Source organism: Otolemur garnettii, unplaced genomic scaffold, assembly GCF_000181295.1.
Source record: "Otolemur garnettii isolate 467f Iridium unplaced genomic scaffold, OtoGar3 scaffold00093, whole genome shotgun sequence".
NCBI lineage: Eukaryota > Metazoa > Chordata > Mammalia > Primates > Galagidae > Otolemur > Otolemur garnettii.
In genome coordinates this window covers 6,170,626-6,184,683 of record NW_003852488.1, presented here as the reverse complement: position 1 = coordinate 6,184,683, position 14,058 = coordinate 6,170,626, and the positions used below count along the sequence as shown (strand labels likewise).

Genomic DNA, 14,058 nt, shown 5'->3' with positions numbered 1-14,058 from the left:
CCGGGCTGGGGATTCGAACCCGCCACCTTAGGTGTATGTGGCTGGTGCCTTAGCCGCTTGAGCCACAGGCGCCGAGCCGATTTGGCATAATTCTTAAAGGCTCTAAGATTTTCAGAATATTAAAGGAGTAGTGGGTTCAACTAAGTCACCAGCTGCATTAGCCCCTAACAAGAGAGTTGGCCCTGTTCTTCAAAGCTTTGAAGCTAGGCATTAACTTTTCCTCTCTAGCTATGACAATCTTAGATGGCATCTTCTTCCAATAGAAGACTTTTCTGTCTACATTGAAAATTTGTTATTTAGCATAGCCACTTTTATTGATTATCTTAGCTAGATCTTCTAAGATAATTTGCTGCAACTTCTCCATCAGCACTTACTGATTTACCTTATACTTTAATGTTATGAAGACAGCTTCATGACCACCATCTACTAGGTTCTAACTTTTCTTCTGCCATCTTGCTTACTTCTTCAGCCTTCACAGAATTGAAGAGTTAGGGTGTTGCTGCAGACTAGGCTTTGGCTTAAGGGAATGTTTTGGCTGATTTGATTTTCTATCCAGAGCACTCAAACTTTCTCCCTATCAGCAGTAAGGTTATTTCATTTTCTTACCACTTATATGTTCACTGGAGTAGCACTTTTCATTCCTTCAAAAACTTTTCCTTTGTATTCACAACTTGACTGGCACAAAAAGACTACCTTTCAGCCTAGCTTTCTCATTTATGACTACTTTTCTAGCCCCTCCCCCCTTTTTTTCTTTGAGACATTGTCTTGCTCTGTCACCTGGGCCATAGCCATGGCTTGAGCCTAGCTCACAACAACCTCAAACTCCTGGGCTCAAGCCATCCTCCTGTCAGTCTCCAGATTAGCTGGGACAACAGGTAAGTGCGCCATGCCTGGTTAATTTTTGTTTTTACTTTTTAGTAGAAACAGGGTCTCGCTCTTGCTCAGGCTGGTCTCTAACTCCTGACCTCAAGTGATCTTCCTGTCTCTACCTCCCAGTGTGCTAGGATTACAGGCATGAACCACTGTACCTGGCCTATTTCCAGCTTTTTTTTTTTTTGAGAACAAAGTCTAAAGCTGTCACCCTGGGTAGAGTACTGTGGCATCACAGCTCACAGCAACCTAGAACTCTCAGGCTTAAGTGATATTCTTGCCTCAGCCTCCCAAGTAGCTAGGACCACAGGCTCCTGCCACAATGCCCAGCTATCTTTTTTGTTGCAGTTGTCATTGTTGTTTTAGCTGGTCCAGATGAGGTTCGAACCTGCTAGCCTTGGTGTATGTGGCTGTCTCCCTAACCACTGAGCTATGGGTGCTGCCCCTAGCTTCTGCTTTAAAGATAGAGACATGCAACTCTTCATTTTACTTGACCACTGAGAAGTTGTTCATTAACTAGTCTAATTTCAACATGGTTTTATCTTAGGATATAGAGGGGCCTGAGGAAAAGGAGAAAGATGGGGGGAACAGTCAGAACACACATAGCATGTACTGATTATGTTTACCATCTCATATGGGTGTGGTTCACATCGCCCCCCAAAAATTACAACAGTGACAAAGATTACTTGGTGGAGCAGTCAGAACACACATAGCATGTACTGATTATGTTTACCATCTCAGAGGGGTGTGGTTCACATCGATCCCTGAAAAAATTACAACAGTGACAAAAGATTACTGACCATAAAAGACATTGAAAAAAGTCTAAATATTAGGAAAATATAATAATAGTGAAAAAGTTTAAAATATTAGGAAGGTAATTTTTTTTTGTTTTTTTGAGACAGAGTCTCATTATGTCACCCTTGGTAGAGTGCTGTGGTGTCACAGCTCACAGTAACCTCCCTCTCTTGGGCCTAAGTGATTCTCTTGCCTCAGCCTCCCAAGTAGTTGGGACTATAGGCTCCAGCCCCAACACCTGGCTATTGTCATTGTTGTTTAGCTGGCTGGGGCCAGGCTCAAACCCTCCATGTTCAGTGCATGTGGCTGGTGCCGTAAACACTGTGCTATGGGCATAAAGCCAGAAAGGTAATAATTTGCAATGTAGCTAGAGAAAACACTATCAAAGCACCTAGGCCTTGGGTGCTATTGCTCTCTATGCAGGAAGTATGAGAAATATTGCTGTCTAACCAATATCTATTCTTCCTTTCTTACAACAGAAACTCCTATATTTTGGGGATGGTGTGGCAAAAAACAGACTGCACTCAGATTTTTGCCTAAATGTTATCTGGGAATGGTTGGGAATAATAACTACTTTTGGTAAAAAGTTTCCAAACAAAAGAAAAAGTTTAAAATATTGTTAGATTTACCAATGTGTGGCACAGAGACACAAATTAAGCATATCCATTGGAAATATGGCAGTGATGGACTTACTTAACAGAAGGTTGCCACAAACCTTTAATTTAGGACAAATGAAATATCTGTGAAGTATAACCAAGCAAAGCACAATAAAACAAGGTGTACCTGTAAATCCTAGAGGACCAGTAAAAAATAAAAAAAGATATAATTAATAAGCCAACAGTAGAGATAAATAGAATCATTATTGAAAAACTCAACTGATCCAAATAAAAACAAAAAAAGAGGAAAAAAAACAAAGAATATATGAGACAGATGATACATTTAAATCCAACCATGTCAATAATTACAATAAATGTGGATTGATCCAAATATTTAAAAGACATATTGTCAGGCTGGATAATAAAAAGCAAGGCAAGACTGAAATATATGCTGTTTAAATGAAACCCACTTTAATACAAAGACTGTTTAAAAAAATAAACTATTGCAAACATTGATCAAAATAAGTTGGCTCATGCCTATAATTCCAGCACTTTAGGAGGCTGAGGCTGGAGGACTGCTTAAGGCCAGGAGTTTGAGACCAGCCTAGGCAACATAGTGAGACCTTGTCTCTACAGAAAAAAGTTTAAAAATTAGCCAGGTGCAGCGGTGCACACCACTAGTCCCAGCTACTTGTGAAACAGAGGCCAGAGGATTGCTTGAGCCCAGGAGTTTGAGGCTACAGTGAACTATGACTACACCACTGAACTCCAGGCTTGGGGATAGAGAGACTGTCTATTTAAAATTGAATGAGGGCGGCACTGTGGCTCAAAGGAGTAAGGCACCAGCCCCATATGCTGGAGGTGATGAGTTCAAACCCAGCCCTGGCCAAAAACCACACACACACACAAAAAAAAAATGAATGAAAAGAGAAAGCTGGTGCAGTTATATTTATATCAGACAAGGCAGACCTCAAAATAAGATATTACCAAGGTTACAAAGAAACATTACTGGTGGGAATGCAAAATGATACAGCCACTTTGGAAGACAGTTTGTCAGTTTCTTATAAAACTAAACATTCTCTTATCATACAATGCAGCAATCATATACTCTGGTATTTACCCAAGGATCTGAAAACATGTACACAGATGTTTTTATAGAAGCTTTATTCATTTTCTTTTTTTTTTTGAGACAGAGCCTCAAGCTATCCCCCCAGGTAGAGTGCTGTGGCATCACAGCTCGCAGCAATCTCTAGCTCCTGGACTCAAGCAAATCTCCTGCCTCAGCCTCCCAAGTAGCTGTGACCACAGGTGCCCGCCACAACGCCTGGCTAATTTTTGGTTGCAGCTGTCGTTGTTTTTGGCAGGCCTGGGCTGGATTTGAACCTGCCACCTTAGGTGTATGTGGCTGGCGCCTTACCCACTTGAGCCATAGGTGCCAAGCTGAAGCTTTATTCATAATAGTCAAAACAGGGAAGAAACTAAGATGTCCTTTGGTAGTTAAATGTACCACAATAAGTTGTGGTACATACAGACGATGGTCTATTTCAGAGGTAAAAAGAAAGGAAATATCAAGCCATTAAAAGACATGGAAGAAATTTAAATGCATATTAATGTATGAAGCCAACCTGACAAGGCTATATACTGTACGATTCCAACTCTATAACATTCTGGAAAGGACAAAACTATGGAGACAGTGATTGCCAAGGGCTCAGGGGAAGAAAGGATGAACAGTCAGAGCAAGGGCACAGAAGATTTTTAGGGCAGTGAAACTATTTTGAATGATAATATAATGGTGGCTAAAGAAGTCATTATGTATTCGTTCAAATCCATAGAATGGATTTGTATACCAAATACCACTAGGAGTGAACCCTGGTGGAAACTATAAACTTTGACTGATAATGCTGTATTAACAGTAGATTTATAGACTGTAACAAATGTACCACTCTAGTTCAAGATATAAATAGTGGAAGAGGCTGTGGTATGGGGTCGGTCAGATGTGGAACTCTGTATTTTCCACACAATTTTGCTACAAATCTAACACTGCTCTAAAAAATAAAGTCTGTTTTTAGAAATCCACCCTGTAATACTATAAATTCTTATGTATCCTGCCTGAATTAAGCTCCAGAAAAATAGGGACTGTATCTTTCTTGTCCCCTGCTACATAATCAGTACCTAGAAAAAATGCCTAACATACTAAGTAGCTTTCTTGACATATTTTACTTGTGGGGGATGGTGAGGTGGTGGCTGAGAATGTATCATTATATATATTTATTAACAGCAAAAGATATACTGTGGTAGAATATGAATCATAAAATTAATATATTCTTACCTAAATATTACATGTAGAACTAAATTCTATTCTAACTAAATGAAATGTTACTGATTAATTTTTTGCTTTTTACCATTCAGTTGATCTCTAAATATATTGTTCCAATAAAAAAATGCTCTTGGAAGGAAATTTAAAATTGCTTAGACTTCAACACTAACTATTTGTATACTGTAAGTGTATAGAAGAACACAAAACACACATAGATTTTATCTTTTAGGGACAATATATCTAATGAGAATAATGTTAAAGTACCAAACAGGTATGACTGAGAAGACAAGTTTTGAGATTTTAAGTTCATGATAAACTCCCTAGCATTTCTTATCATGAAACTAATCCTTCCCCTCTAGTAAATAACATTTTTCCTCAAAGTTTTCAAATGGAAAAACTGTAAAGTAATTATTCTAAAAATATATAATATAAACACCAGACAGGTTTTTAAGAAACACAAAGCAATGAGCAGTAAATCACCTATGTATCACCTCTACAGGACAAACATGACATATTGCTTTGCATATTACTGGCACTCTAAAAGTTCTGTCATCTCTTTTGAGGTAAATAATAGTCCTTTTTTAAAATTAAGGCTAACAAATTATACTTCCTACTAATAGTCACCTAATCTAAATAATTTCCCCCAAAAAGACAATACCCAAAATAACATGCTTTGTTTTTACTGAGTTGTTTAGAACATTAATTTTCTTCAGTAACTATCTACTAAGAACATACTAAATGCCACTGAGAATCTGGGGTCTTAGGAAAGACAGTAGCTGTTTACTCTTTTTTTTTTTTTTTTTAAAGAGACAGAGTCTCACTTTATTGCCCTTGGTAGAGTGCTGTGGCATCTCAGCTCATAGCAACCTCCATCTCCAGGGCTTAGGTGATTCTCTTGCCTCAGCCTCCTGAGTAGCTGGGACTACAGGCGCCTGCCACAACACCCAGCCATTTTTTGGTTGTAGCTGTCATTGTTGTTTGGCAGGCCTGGGCTGGATTCGTACCCACCAGCTCTGGTGTATGTGGCTGGCACCTTAGCCACTTGAGCTATGGGCGCCAAGCTGACACCCGGCTATTTTTTGTTGCAGTTTGGCTGGGTATGGGTTCGAACCTGCCACCCTCAATACATGGGGCTGGCACCCTACCCACTGAGCCACAGGGACCACCCAATGGAAGACAGTAACTTTTATAGACTTAGAATTAAATAGTTTATAAATGTAAGAGTCCACATTTATGAAAAATAATTTAAAGGGAGAAAAAAAAACTGTCCTGTTTATTTTCCCTTCTTTGGCTTCTTTTTACTATTTTCATTGTTCTTTAATTCGCTAACATATTAATTTTTAATATATCAAAATATATAATTAGTAACTGTTTACAATACACTTCAAATCAAGAACAAAAGAGCAATTTTTGACTAATATAGTACCTGACAGAAGATGTTCTTGGCTCATGATCTCTGGAATCCATCACCCAACCAACATGACACTCTAGAGGGGGATTTGTACTATGCCTTGTTTTTCTCTTTCTTGGACTCTAAAGAAAATAAAGTCAAGCATTGCAATTACTGTTAGCAGTGTGAACTCCACAAGTAAATTAAAACCCTCTGACTATAAACCAACTCAAACATTTTCATACAGTAGGTGATACATTGTGAAATCATATGAAGTCATAAAACCCAACCACCTCACATACAAGTTATAAAACTTAACAAACAAGGCCCTTTGCTAGGTTTATAGCACAAGGATGAAAAGTAACGCAACTTAGTACGATTCTTTATCATACCTTCTATTTGTCTTTAATTATACTACTCAACTGTAAAGAAGTTATTTCTTGGCTTGGCGCCTGTGGCTCAAGCAGCTAAGGCGCCAGCCATATATACCTAAGGTGGTGGGTTCGAATCCAGCCCGGGCCTGCCAAACAACAATGATGGCTGCAACCAAAAAATAGCTGGGCGTTGTGGCGGGTGCCTGTGGTCCCAGCTACTTGGGAGACTGAGGCAGGAGACTTGCTTGAGCCCAGGAGGTGGAGGTTGCTGTGAGCTGTGATGCCACTGCACTCTACCGAGGGGGATAGCTTGAGGCTCTCTCTCAAAAAACAAGATGTTATTTCTTAAACTGAGAAAACATCACTATGGTAAAATACTACTTTTTAATAAATTCTTACAAGTTAAAATACATATATTTTTTTCAAGAGACAGAGTCTCATTTTATTGCCCTTGGTAGAGTGATGTGGCACCACAGCTCACAGAAACCTCCAACTCCTGGGCTTAGGCGATTCTCCTTCCTCAGCTTCTTGAGCAGCTGGGATTACAGGCACCTGCCACAATGCCCGACTATTTTTTGTTGCAGTTTGGCCGGGGCCAGGTTCGAACCTGCCACCCTCAGCATATGGGGCCAGCGCCCTACCCACTGAGCCACAGGCGCCACCCAAAATATACATTTTTTAATGTGATAGAAGCTAAAAAGTTCTGTTCTGTAATGTCAAAGGATATAAAATACATGCTTTATGTTCCTGGTTGCTCTGTGTACCTTTAAATCAATGGCTTTTGGTTCTTTAACAACGGGATAAAATCTTGGTGTTTTGTTAGGATCTTGTAACCTGGGTGTTCGAGGTGTTTTGGGTGTCCTTGCAGGATGAATCCTAGGAGATTCTGGAACTGCCGTGGGCAGTGAACGGGCCATTGTTGCTGATGTTATTTCTGAAACAACCATCAGCTTCTGAGCTAATTCATCAGTCAAATCTGCAAAATAAAAAGCTCTTGACATTATTTAGATGCCAGGAAAAATATTTCACTTTGAGAATAAAGATAATTCTGAAATTCTCCAAACTCAAAAGGACTTTTTCACCAGAAACATTTTGAACATATAAGAACAGAAATAACAAATACTAGTTTAACCATCTCCTAGCTTTATAAAATTTTAATTGTTCTATCAGTTTATGACCCTTTTTCCCCCTAAAAAGAAAAGCTGAAGCTTCCTGAATAACCTTCCCAGCTCCATTTCCCTCCTACTTTCCTTCCATAGAAATAAACATACTCTCAAATTTGGTGTTTTGATCTATTACTACACATATATAATACTATTATTTTGCATAATTTGCTTTATTTAAGTTATATCACACTATATCATTTTATAAGATTTTTCATGTTTTATTCATATAGCTCTAATTTTGTTCATTTTCACTGCTAAATAGTATAATGTTAAACAAATATATCAAAACGTATCCATTATCCTACAGATAGATATTTGTTATTTCCAAATTTGTGGTTTAATCAACAATGCTGCAATGAATATTGTTGAACATGTTCTCTTTGTACAAGTGGAAGCATTTCTTCTGATATAAACATATCTAAGTGGAAATGCTAAGTCAAAAAACATGTGCATCTTCTAATGACCGCCAATGTAGTGGTTTTACCAATTTACACTCTCACCACCAGCATGTGAGAATTCCAATGATTTCACAGCCTGGTCAAGACTGGGTTTTGTTCAGATTCTTAAATATTTTTCCATCTAATGGGATATAAATAATATTTGTATTTTCTTAGTTGTTAATAGTGAAGTTGAGCATTTTTTCATATTTCTAGTTACCACTCAGACTTTCCCTTTTGTGAGCTTGCTATTCATATCCTTTGACTATTTTCCAATTTGATTATTTACTTATTAATTTGTTCATAAAATCTATGGTAAGACACTAAGTAAGGCAGCAGATGAATCAAGTAATAGTGACAAAAATATAGGCTCTATTTCTTTTCTTTTTTTTTTTTGGAGACAGTCTCAAGCTGTTGCCCCTGGGTAGAGTGCGATGGCGTCGTGGCTCACAGCAACCTCCAAATTTTGGGCTCAAGCAATCCTCTTGCTTCAGTTTTTTTCTATTTTAGTATAGACAGGGTCTTCCTTTTGCTCATGTTGGTCTTGAACTCCTGAGCTCAAGTTACCCATCTGCCTCAGCGTCCCTGAGTGCTAGGATTATAGGCACGAGCTACCATGCCTGGCAGGCTCTATTTCTGTATGGTTTTTTTTTCTTCAGATTTATCAACCTTCAATTCATAAAATAATCTTTTGCTTTTTCATTCAACAAATATCAAGTGCCTATTATACACCAAGCACTATTCTAGGTGCAAGTCTGTAAAGTCAAACGTGAACTTACCCATTTGCCATTTCCTCTCTCAATCTGCTTTCCTCACAGCTACCATAATGATTATTCTGAGAAGCAAATTACATCATTTCATATTTCTACTTAAAAATCCCTCAGTGTTTTCCTTTTGTCTTTAGAAGCAGCCTAGGATCTTTATCACAGCATGTGAGACTTGCTTGATTTGGCCTCATCTTCAATCTTGGTGACCCAGATAGCAGCAAGTTATTTGTTCCTGTTTCTTTGCTCCATACCTTTTCAAATACTTCTTCCTTTATCTGAAGTCCCTTTCTTGAATCTTTTGTATACCCAGTGGAACTCAGATCCTTTCTTTAATACCCATCACTGATGTTACCTACCTTGGAATACGAAGCATTCCTTGAACACCTCCTGCCAACAGAGTTAACTAATTCTTTTTTTGTGCCATCTCTGCATTTTATCCATTTGTTGTTTCATTTATTAAATTAAAATTTATTTTCTTACATATCAACCCATTAGATGACAAGAGCAAGTCTCATTGCTTCCCTAAAAACAACAGCCATAGCAATTTTATTGATTATGAGTGCTATTTTACATAATCTCTAGGGAAAAACATATATCATCACCAAAGGAATGCTAAACTTAATTGAATTGTGTAAATATTGTTTTCCTTGTACCAAAAATATATACAATATTGAAGATAAAAATATGAGAATATACTGAAAAATATGTTAAATCCAGTACCTGTTCAAAATAAATCTTCAAAGATCTAGGAGCAATAGAAAGTCAGAAAGAGTACCTAGATTATGATCTATAAAGTTCATTTCTCACTGATCAGTTCTCCTCAAGGAAATAAAGTCTAGAGTAGAAAATGTATAATGTAAGCCTGGGAAATCTTGGGCCACAAAGCAATGAAATTAAAAAACAAAAAGCAAAAAAATAGTAGCATAAGTCAAAGAACACAGGAGAAAACTTTAGAGGTCCCACCAGTCAAATATGAAGCTTCATAACAATACAATAAAACTCAATCACATTTGGAGTTTGCTAGGGCACCAAAAGTCATTATTTTGAAAACTGAATAAAAAAAAGAAACACGCATTATCCTTGTCTGTAAAAATTGAATTTCAGGTTAAAGAATTGATGAAAGAATATTATTCTTTAAAGAAGAATTCTAGGTAAGAAATGCAGAAGGAATGATACAATTAGAAGATCACTATTTGCAACTCTACTGAAATATAGGATATCTTGGGAATAGTCATCAATAGGTACTAAAACCATTTGGTAAGAAGTTGAAGGGAAATTTTATAATGAATAGATAAGGCTGACAACACCTGATCCAAATCATCAATCATAACATCAGTAAAAGTGAGACAGACATATTATGATACAATAGGAAACAACTCTTCCTAAGAAATATCCTTGTCATCGAAACCTAAATATGCTCAATCCTCTGTATCTGAGTCCTCTGTATTTCTACTTCATTAGAAATACAGGAGACAAGAGAACATATTGATTGATATGAAGAAGATACAATTAGGTAAATTAGATCATTAAGAAATCCTACAGCAAATTACCCCATTTCGTCAACAAATCACTGACATGTAAAAACAAGAGAAGAGGAATGATTATAAACTAAGAGTGACTTAATGGTATACACACGTATCAATCAAATGCAATGTATGTACCTTGTTTCATCCTAATTTAATCAAACAATTTGAAAAAGATATATTTTGGGCAACTGGGGACAATCAAATATAAACTGTGTAGTAGATGATGTTAAAAATTATAATTTTGTTATGTGAAATAATGGTACTGTAAAAATTTATATATATGCATATTTTTATAAGTCTTTACCAGTTTGCAATATACAATGAAGTATTTCCAGAAGAAATGATATAATTTTGAGATTCCATATAAAATACCAGAAATAAGTTAGGAAGCAAGACACAGATAAAGAATGTCAAACTAACAATTGCTGAAATTAGGTGAGATGGGTACATGAAGGTTCATTAAACAATTCTATTTTTATCTGTATCTGAACATTTCCATAATCAAACGTTAAGTTTTATTTCAGTTTTATATTTATTCTATTCTAAGTTTGTTTACTGTGAATTTTACCTCCCAATAAGAGAAAACATATCAATTTTGTGAAGACTTAGGTCTATAACGCACTTTAGTTCTCTCAAAAGAAACATTTGCAAAGTTTTTATAACATATTGTATACAAAATAGTTAATTGTTAGAAGAAAATATTCATAGTAGATATTAAAATATTACTATGTATTATCTGAAATACATATAATTAGGGAACAAAAACATATTAACATTTTTTATCAACTGCAAGGCCATAACAAATGAAAATCATGTAGATATTATAACTTCCTTTTGATCAAAATCATAGGGCCATCTCTGATATATGATCATTGATAACAGCTTTTTTCATAATAGCCAAAATGGAAACAATCCAAATACTGTGGAACAGATAAACAAAATATAGTATTTCCATGTTACCTAATACTTCTAATAAAAAGGAGCATCGTACTGATACAGACAATGACATGCATGAACATCAAAAATATTCTGTAAGTGGAAGAAACCAGACACAAAACTACATATGATTCCATTTATATAAAATTTCTGGAAAGTGGATAACTAGTTGCCTCAGGCTGAGGCTGAGTGTTGGGACTGATTGCAAATGAGCATAATCTAATTTTTTAACATGATAAAATTGTTCTAAAACTGGATTGTGGTGCCAGTATACACCCATACAGATTTACTGAAATTTGTCAAATGATATACTTAAAAATGGGTTAATTTTATGGTATGTAAATTATACCCCAAGAAAGCTATAAAAAAACAAAACAAACCAAGTCATCTTGTCTTCAGGGCACTTCAATTGTGACTATCTCCCTTACAGTTTTTGGTAAAAGTTTACCAAAAAATAATGGTGTTTCAGACACTAAGTTAAAGCAGTGGTTTTCTTTTTTTTTGAGACAGAGCCTCAAGCTGTCACCCTGGGTAGAGTGCAATGGCTTCACAGTTCACAGCAACCTCCAACTCCTGGGCTCAAGCGATTCTCCTGCCTCGGCCTCCCAAGTAGTTGGGACTACATGTGCTCGCCACAACACCCGGCTATTTTTTGGTTACAGCCATCATTGTTGTTTGGCAAGCTCAGGCTGTATTTGAACCCGCCAGCTGAGGTGTATGTGGCTGGCGCTTTAGCCGCTTGATACACAGGCACTGAGCCTAAAGCAGTGATTTTCAAAGTGTGGTCCCAATGAGCACCATCAACATGACCTAGGTACTTGTTATAAATGTATATTATCAAATCCCACTTAACTTGGTGAAGCAGGAAAACTTGGTAAAGAATCTTTCAAACTGTTTCAATAAGGTTTACAAGCAAATCTTAAATATGCTAAATTTAAAAATCACTGGACTTAGGCATGTGGGAATCTTACTACTTAAGATTTTCCGAATTTTATCATGACCACATCCAATCATTGCACAGCTTTATACCTGACCTGTACAAGCTTTGTCCAGCCCTCATTGCCTTTATAAAAATAAAACATTATGATGTTGGTATTCACTGAAAGTCAGTAGTACTAACATGATCATTGGCACTTCGGGTTTGTTATAAATAAACATGCCACTAAATCAGAGTATAGCAAACTTTTTCTTCAAACGCCAAATAGTAAATATTTTTAACTTTCTGGATCATAAGGTATCTGCATAGGGTATCTCTACCCTACTTCTGTAACGTAAAAAAAACCACACACCGGCTCGGCGCCTGTAGCTCAACCGGCTAAGGCGCCAGCCACGTACACCTAAGGTGGCGGGTTCGAATCCCCAGCCCGGACCCGCCAAACAACAATGACGGCTGCAACCAAAAAATGGCCGGGCGTTGTGGCGGGCGCCTGTGGTCCCAGCTACTTGGGAGGCGGAGGCAGGAGACTCGCTTGAGCCCAGGAGTTGGAGGTTGCTGTGAGCTGTGATGCCACGGCACACTACCCAGGGGGAGAGCTTGACGCTCTGTCTCAAAAAAAAAAAAAACAAAAAAAAAACCACACACCAAATATAAATAACCAGAGAGACCAGACTGGTCCACGGCAGGCCAGTTACAGCTGCTGGGCCATAATGTGCCTGCTACTGAACTAAAGCAGTCAAACTGACATGGATTCAAATACTGAATTTATATATTGCTAGCAAAAAAACTTATAACTATATTTTGTGTATTCAATAAAGTAGAGGAAAACATGAGCATATAAAAGAAGAGACATGGGCATATAAAAGAGAACTCTTTGCCGGAGAGAACTCAATCAAGCTTCTAAAGAAGAAAAATACAACAGCTGAAATATAAAAATAAATGGATGGAATTAAAAATAAATTAAATACTATAGAAGAAAAGACTAATAATCTGGAAGAGAGAGAAATAGAAATTACCAAAAAAGAAAAAAAAAAAAACAGAAAGAAAAGGAAATAGAAACAAAACAAAATAAGAACAGAACAGCCAGGCTCAGAGGCTCATGCCTATAATCCTAGCACTTTGGGAGCAAAGCAGGAGGATCGCTTGAACCTAGGAATTCATGAATTTGAGGTTGTGTGGAGCAAGACTCTGTTTAAAAAAAAAAAAAAGGCCACAGGCGAGGTATGGGACAACTTTAAGTGGCCCAATATACACATTATTGTAGTCTTGAAAGAGAGAAAGAGGCTCATGCCTATAATCCTAGCATTCTGTGAGGCTGAGGCTGATGGACTGCTTGAGCTCAAGAGTTCAAGACGTGCTTGAGCAAGAGTGAGACCCCCGCCCCTACTAAAAAGAGAAAAATCAGCTAGGCATGGTGGTACATACATGTAGTCCCTCCTACTAGGGAGAGTGAGGCAAGAGGATCTCTAGGACCCAAGAGTTTGAGGTTGCTGGGAGCTATAAGGATGCCATGGCACTCTACTGAGGGCAAGAGAGTGAAATTACTCTATCTCAAAAAGGAAACAAAAAGGGAGAAAGAGAAAAAAGAACAAGAAATAATTACTGATGTTTTAACTTAAACATCAATAAAACTAGATAAGGAAAACTAAGATAAATCATAGCCAACCAATTAAATGAACTGCTCTAAAACAACTACTAAAGAAAGTACTTAGGACAGGCTTGGCGCCCATAGCTTAGTGAGTAGGACACTGGCCACATACACTGGAGCTGGCGGGTTTGAGCCTGGCCGAGGCCTACTAAACAACAGCAACAACTGCAACCAAAAACCAGCCAGGTGTTGTGGTGGACACATGTAGTGCCAGCTACTTAAGAGGTTGAGGCAAGATAATCACTTAAGCCCAAGAGTTTGAGGTTGCTGTGAGCTGTGGTGCCACAGCACTCTACCAA

At 37.4% G+C, this 14,058-nt stretch overlaps 1 protein-coding gene across 2 annotated transcripts in view; it reads right to left on the bottom strand.

Moving 5' to 3' along the window:
- Nucleotides 1–14,058, bottom strand: part of LARP1B (La ribonucleoprotein domain family member 1B) — a 138,968-nt gene that overhangs the window by 25,180 nt on the left and 99,730 nt on the right. For both annotated transcript variants that reach the window (XM_023516569.1, XM_023516570.1), the window contains 2 exons: nucleotides 7,107–7,318; nucleotides 6,005–6,111 (listed from right to left, as the gene is read on the bottom strand). In XM_023516569.1, the coding sequence (XP_023372337.1) occupies nucleotides 6,005–6,111; nucleotides 7,107–7,318 (319 nt within the window). The remainder of the gene's footprint in view (nucleotides 1–6,004; nucleotides 6,112–7,106; nucleotides 7,319–14,058) is intronic.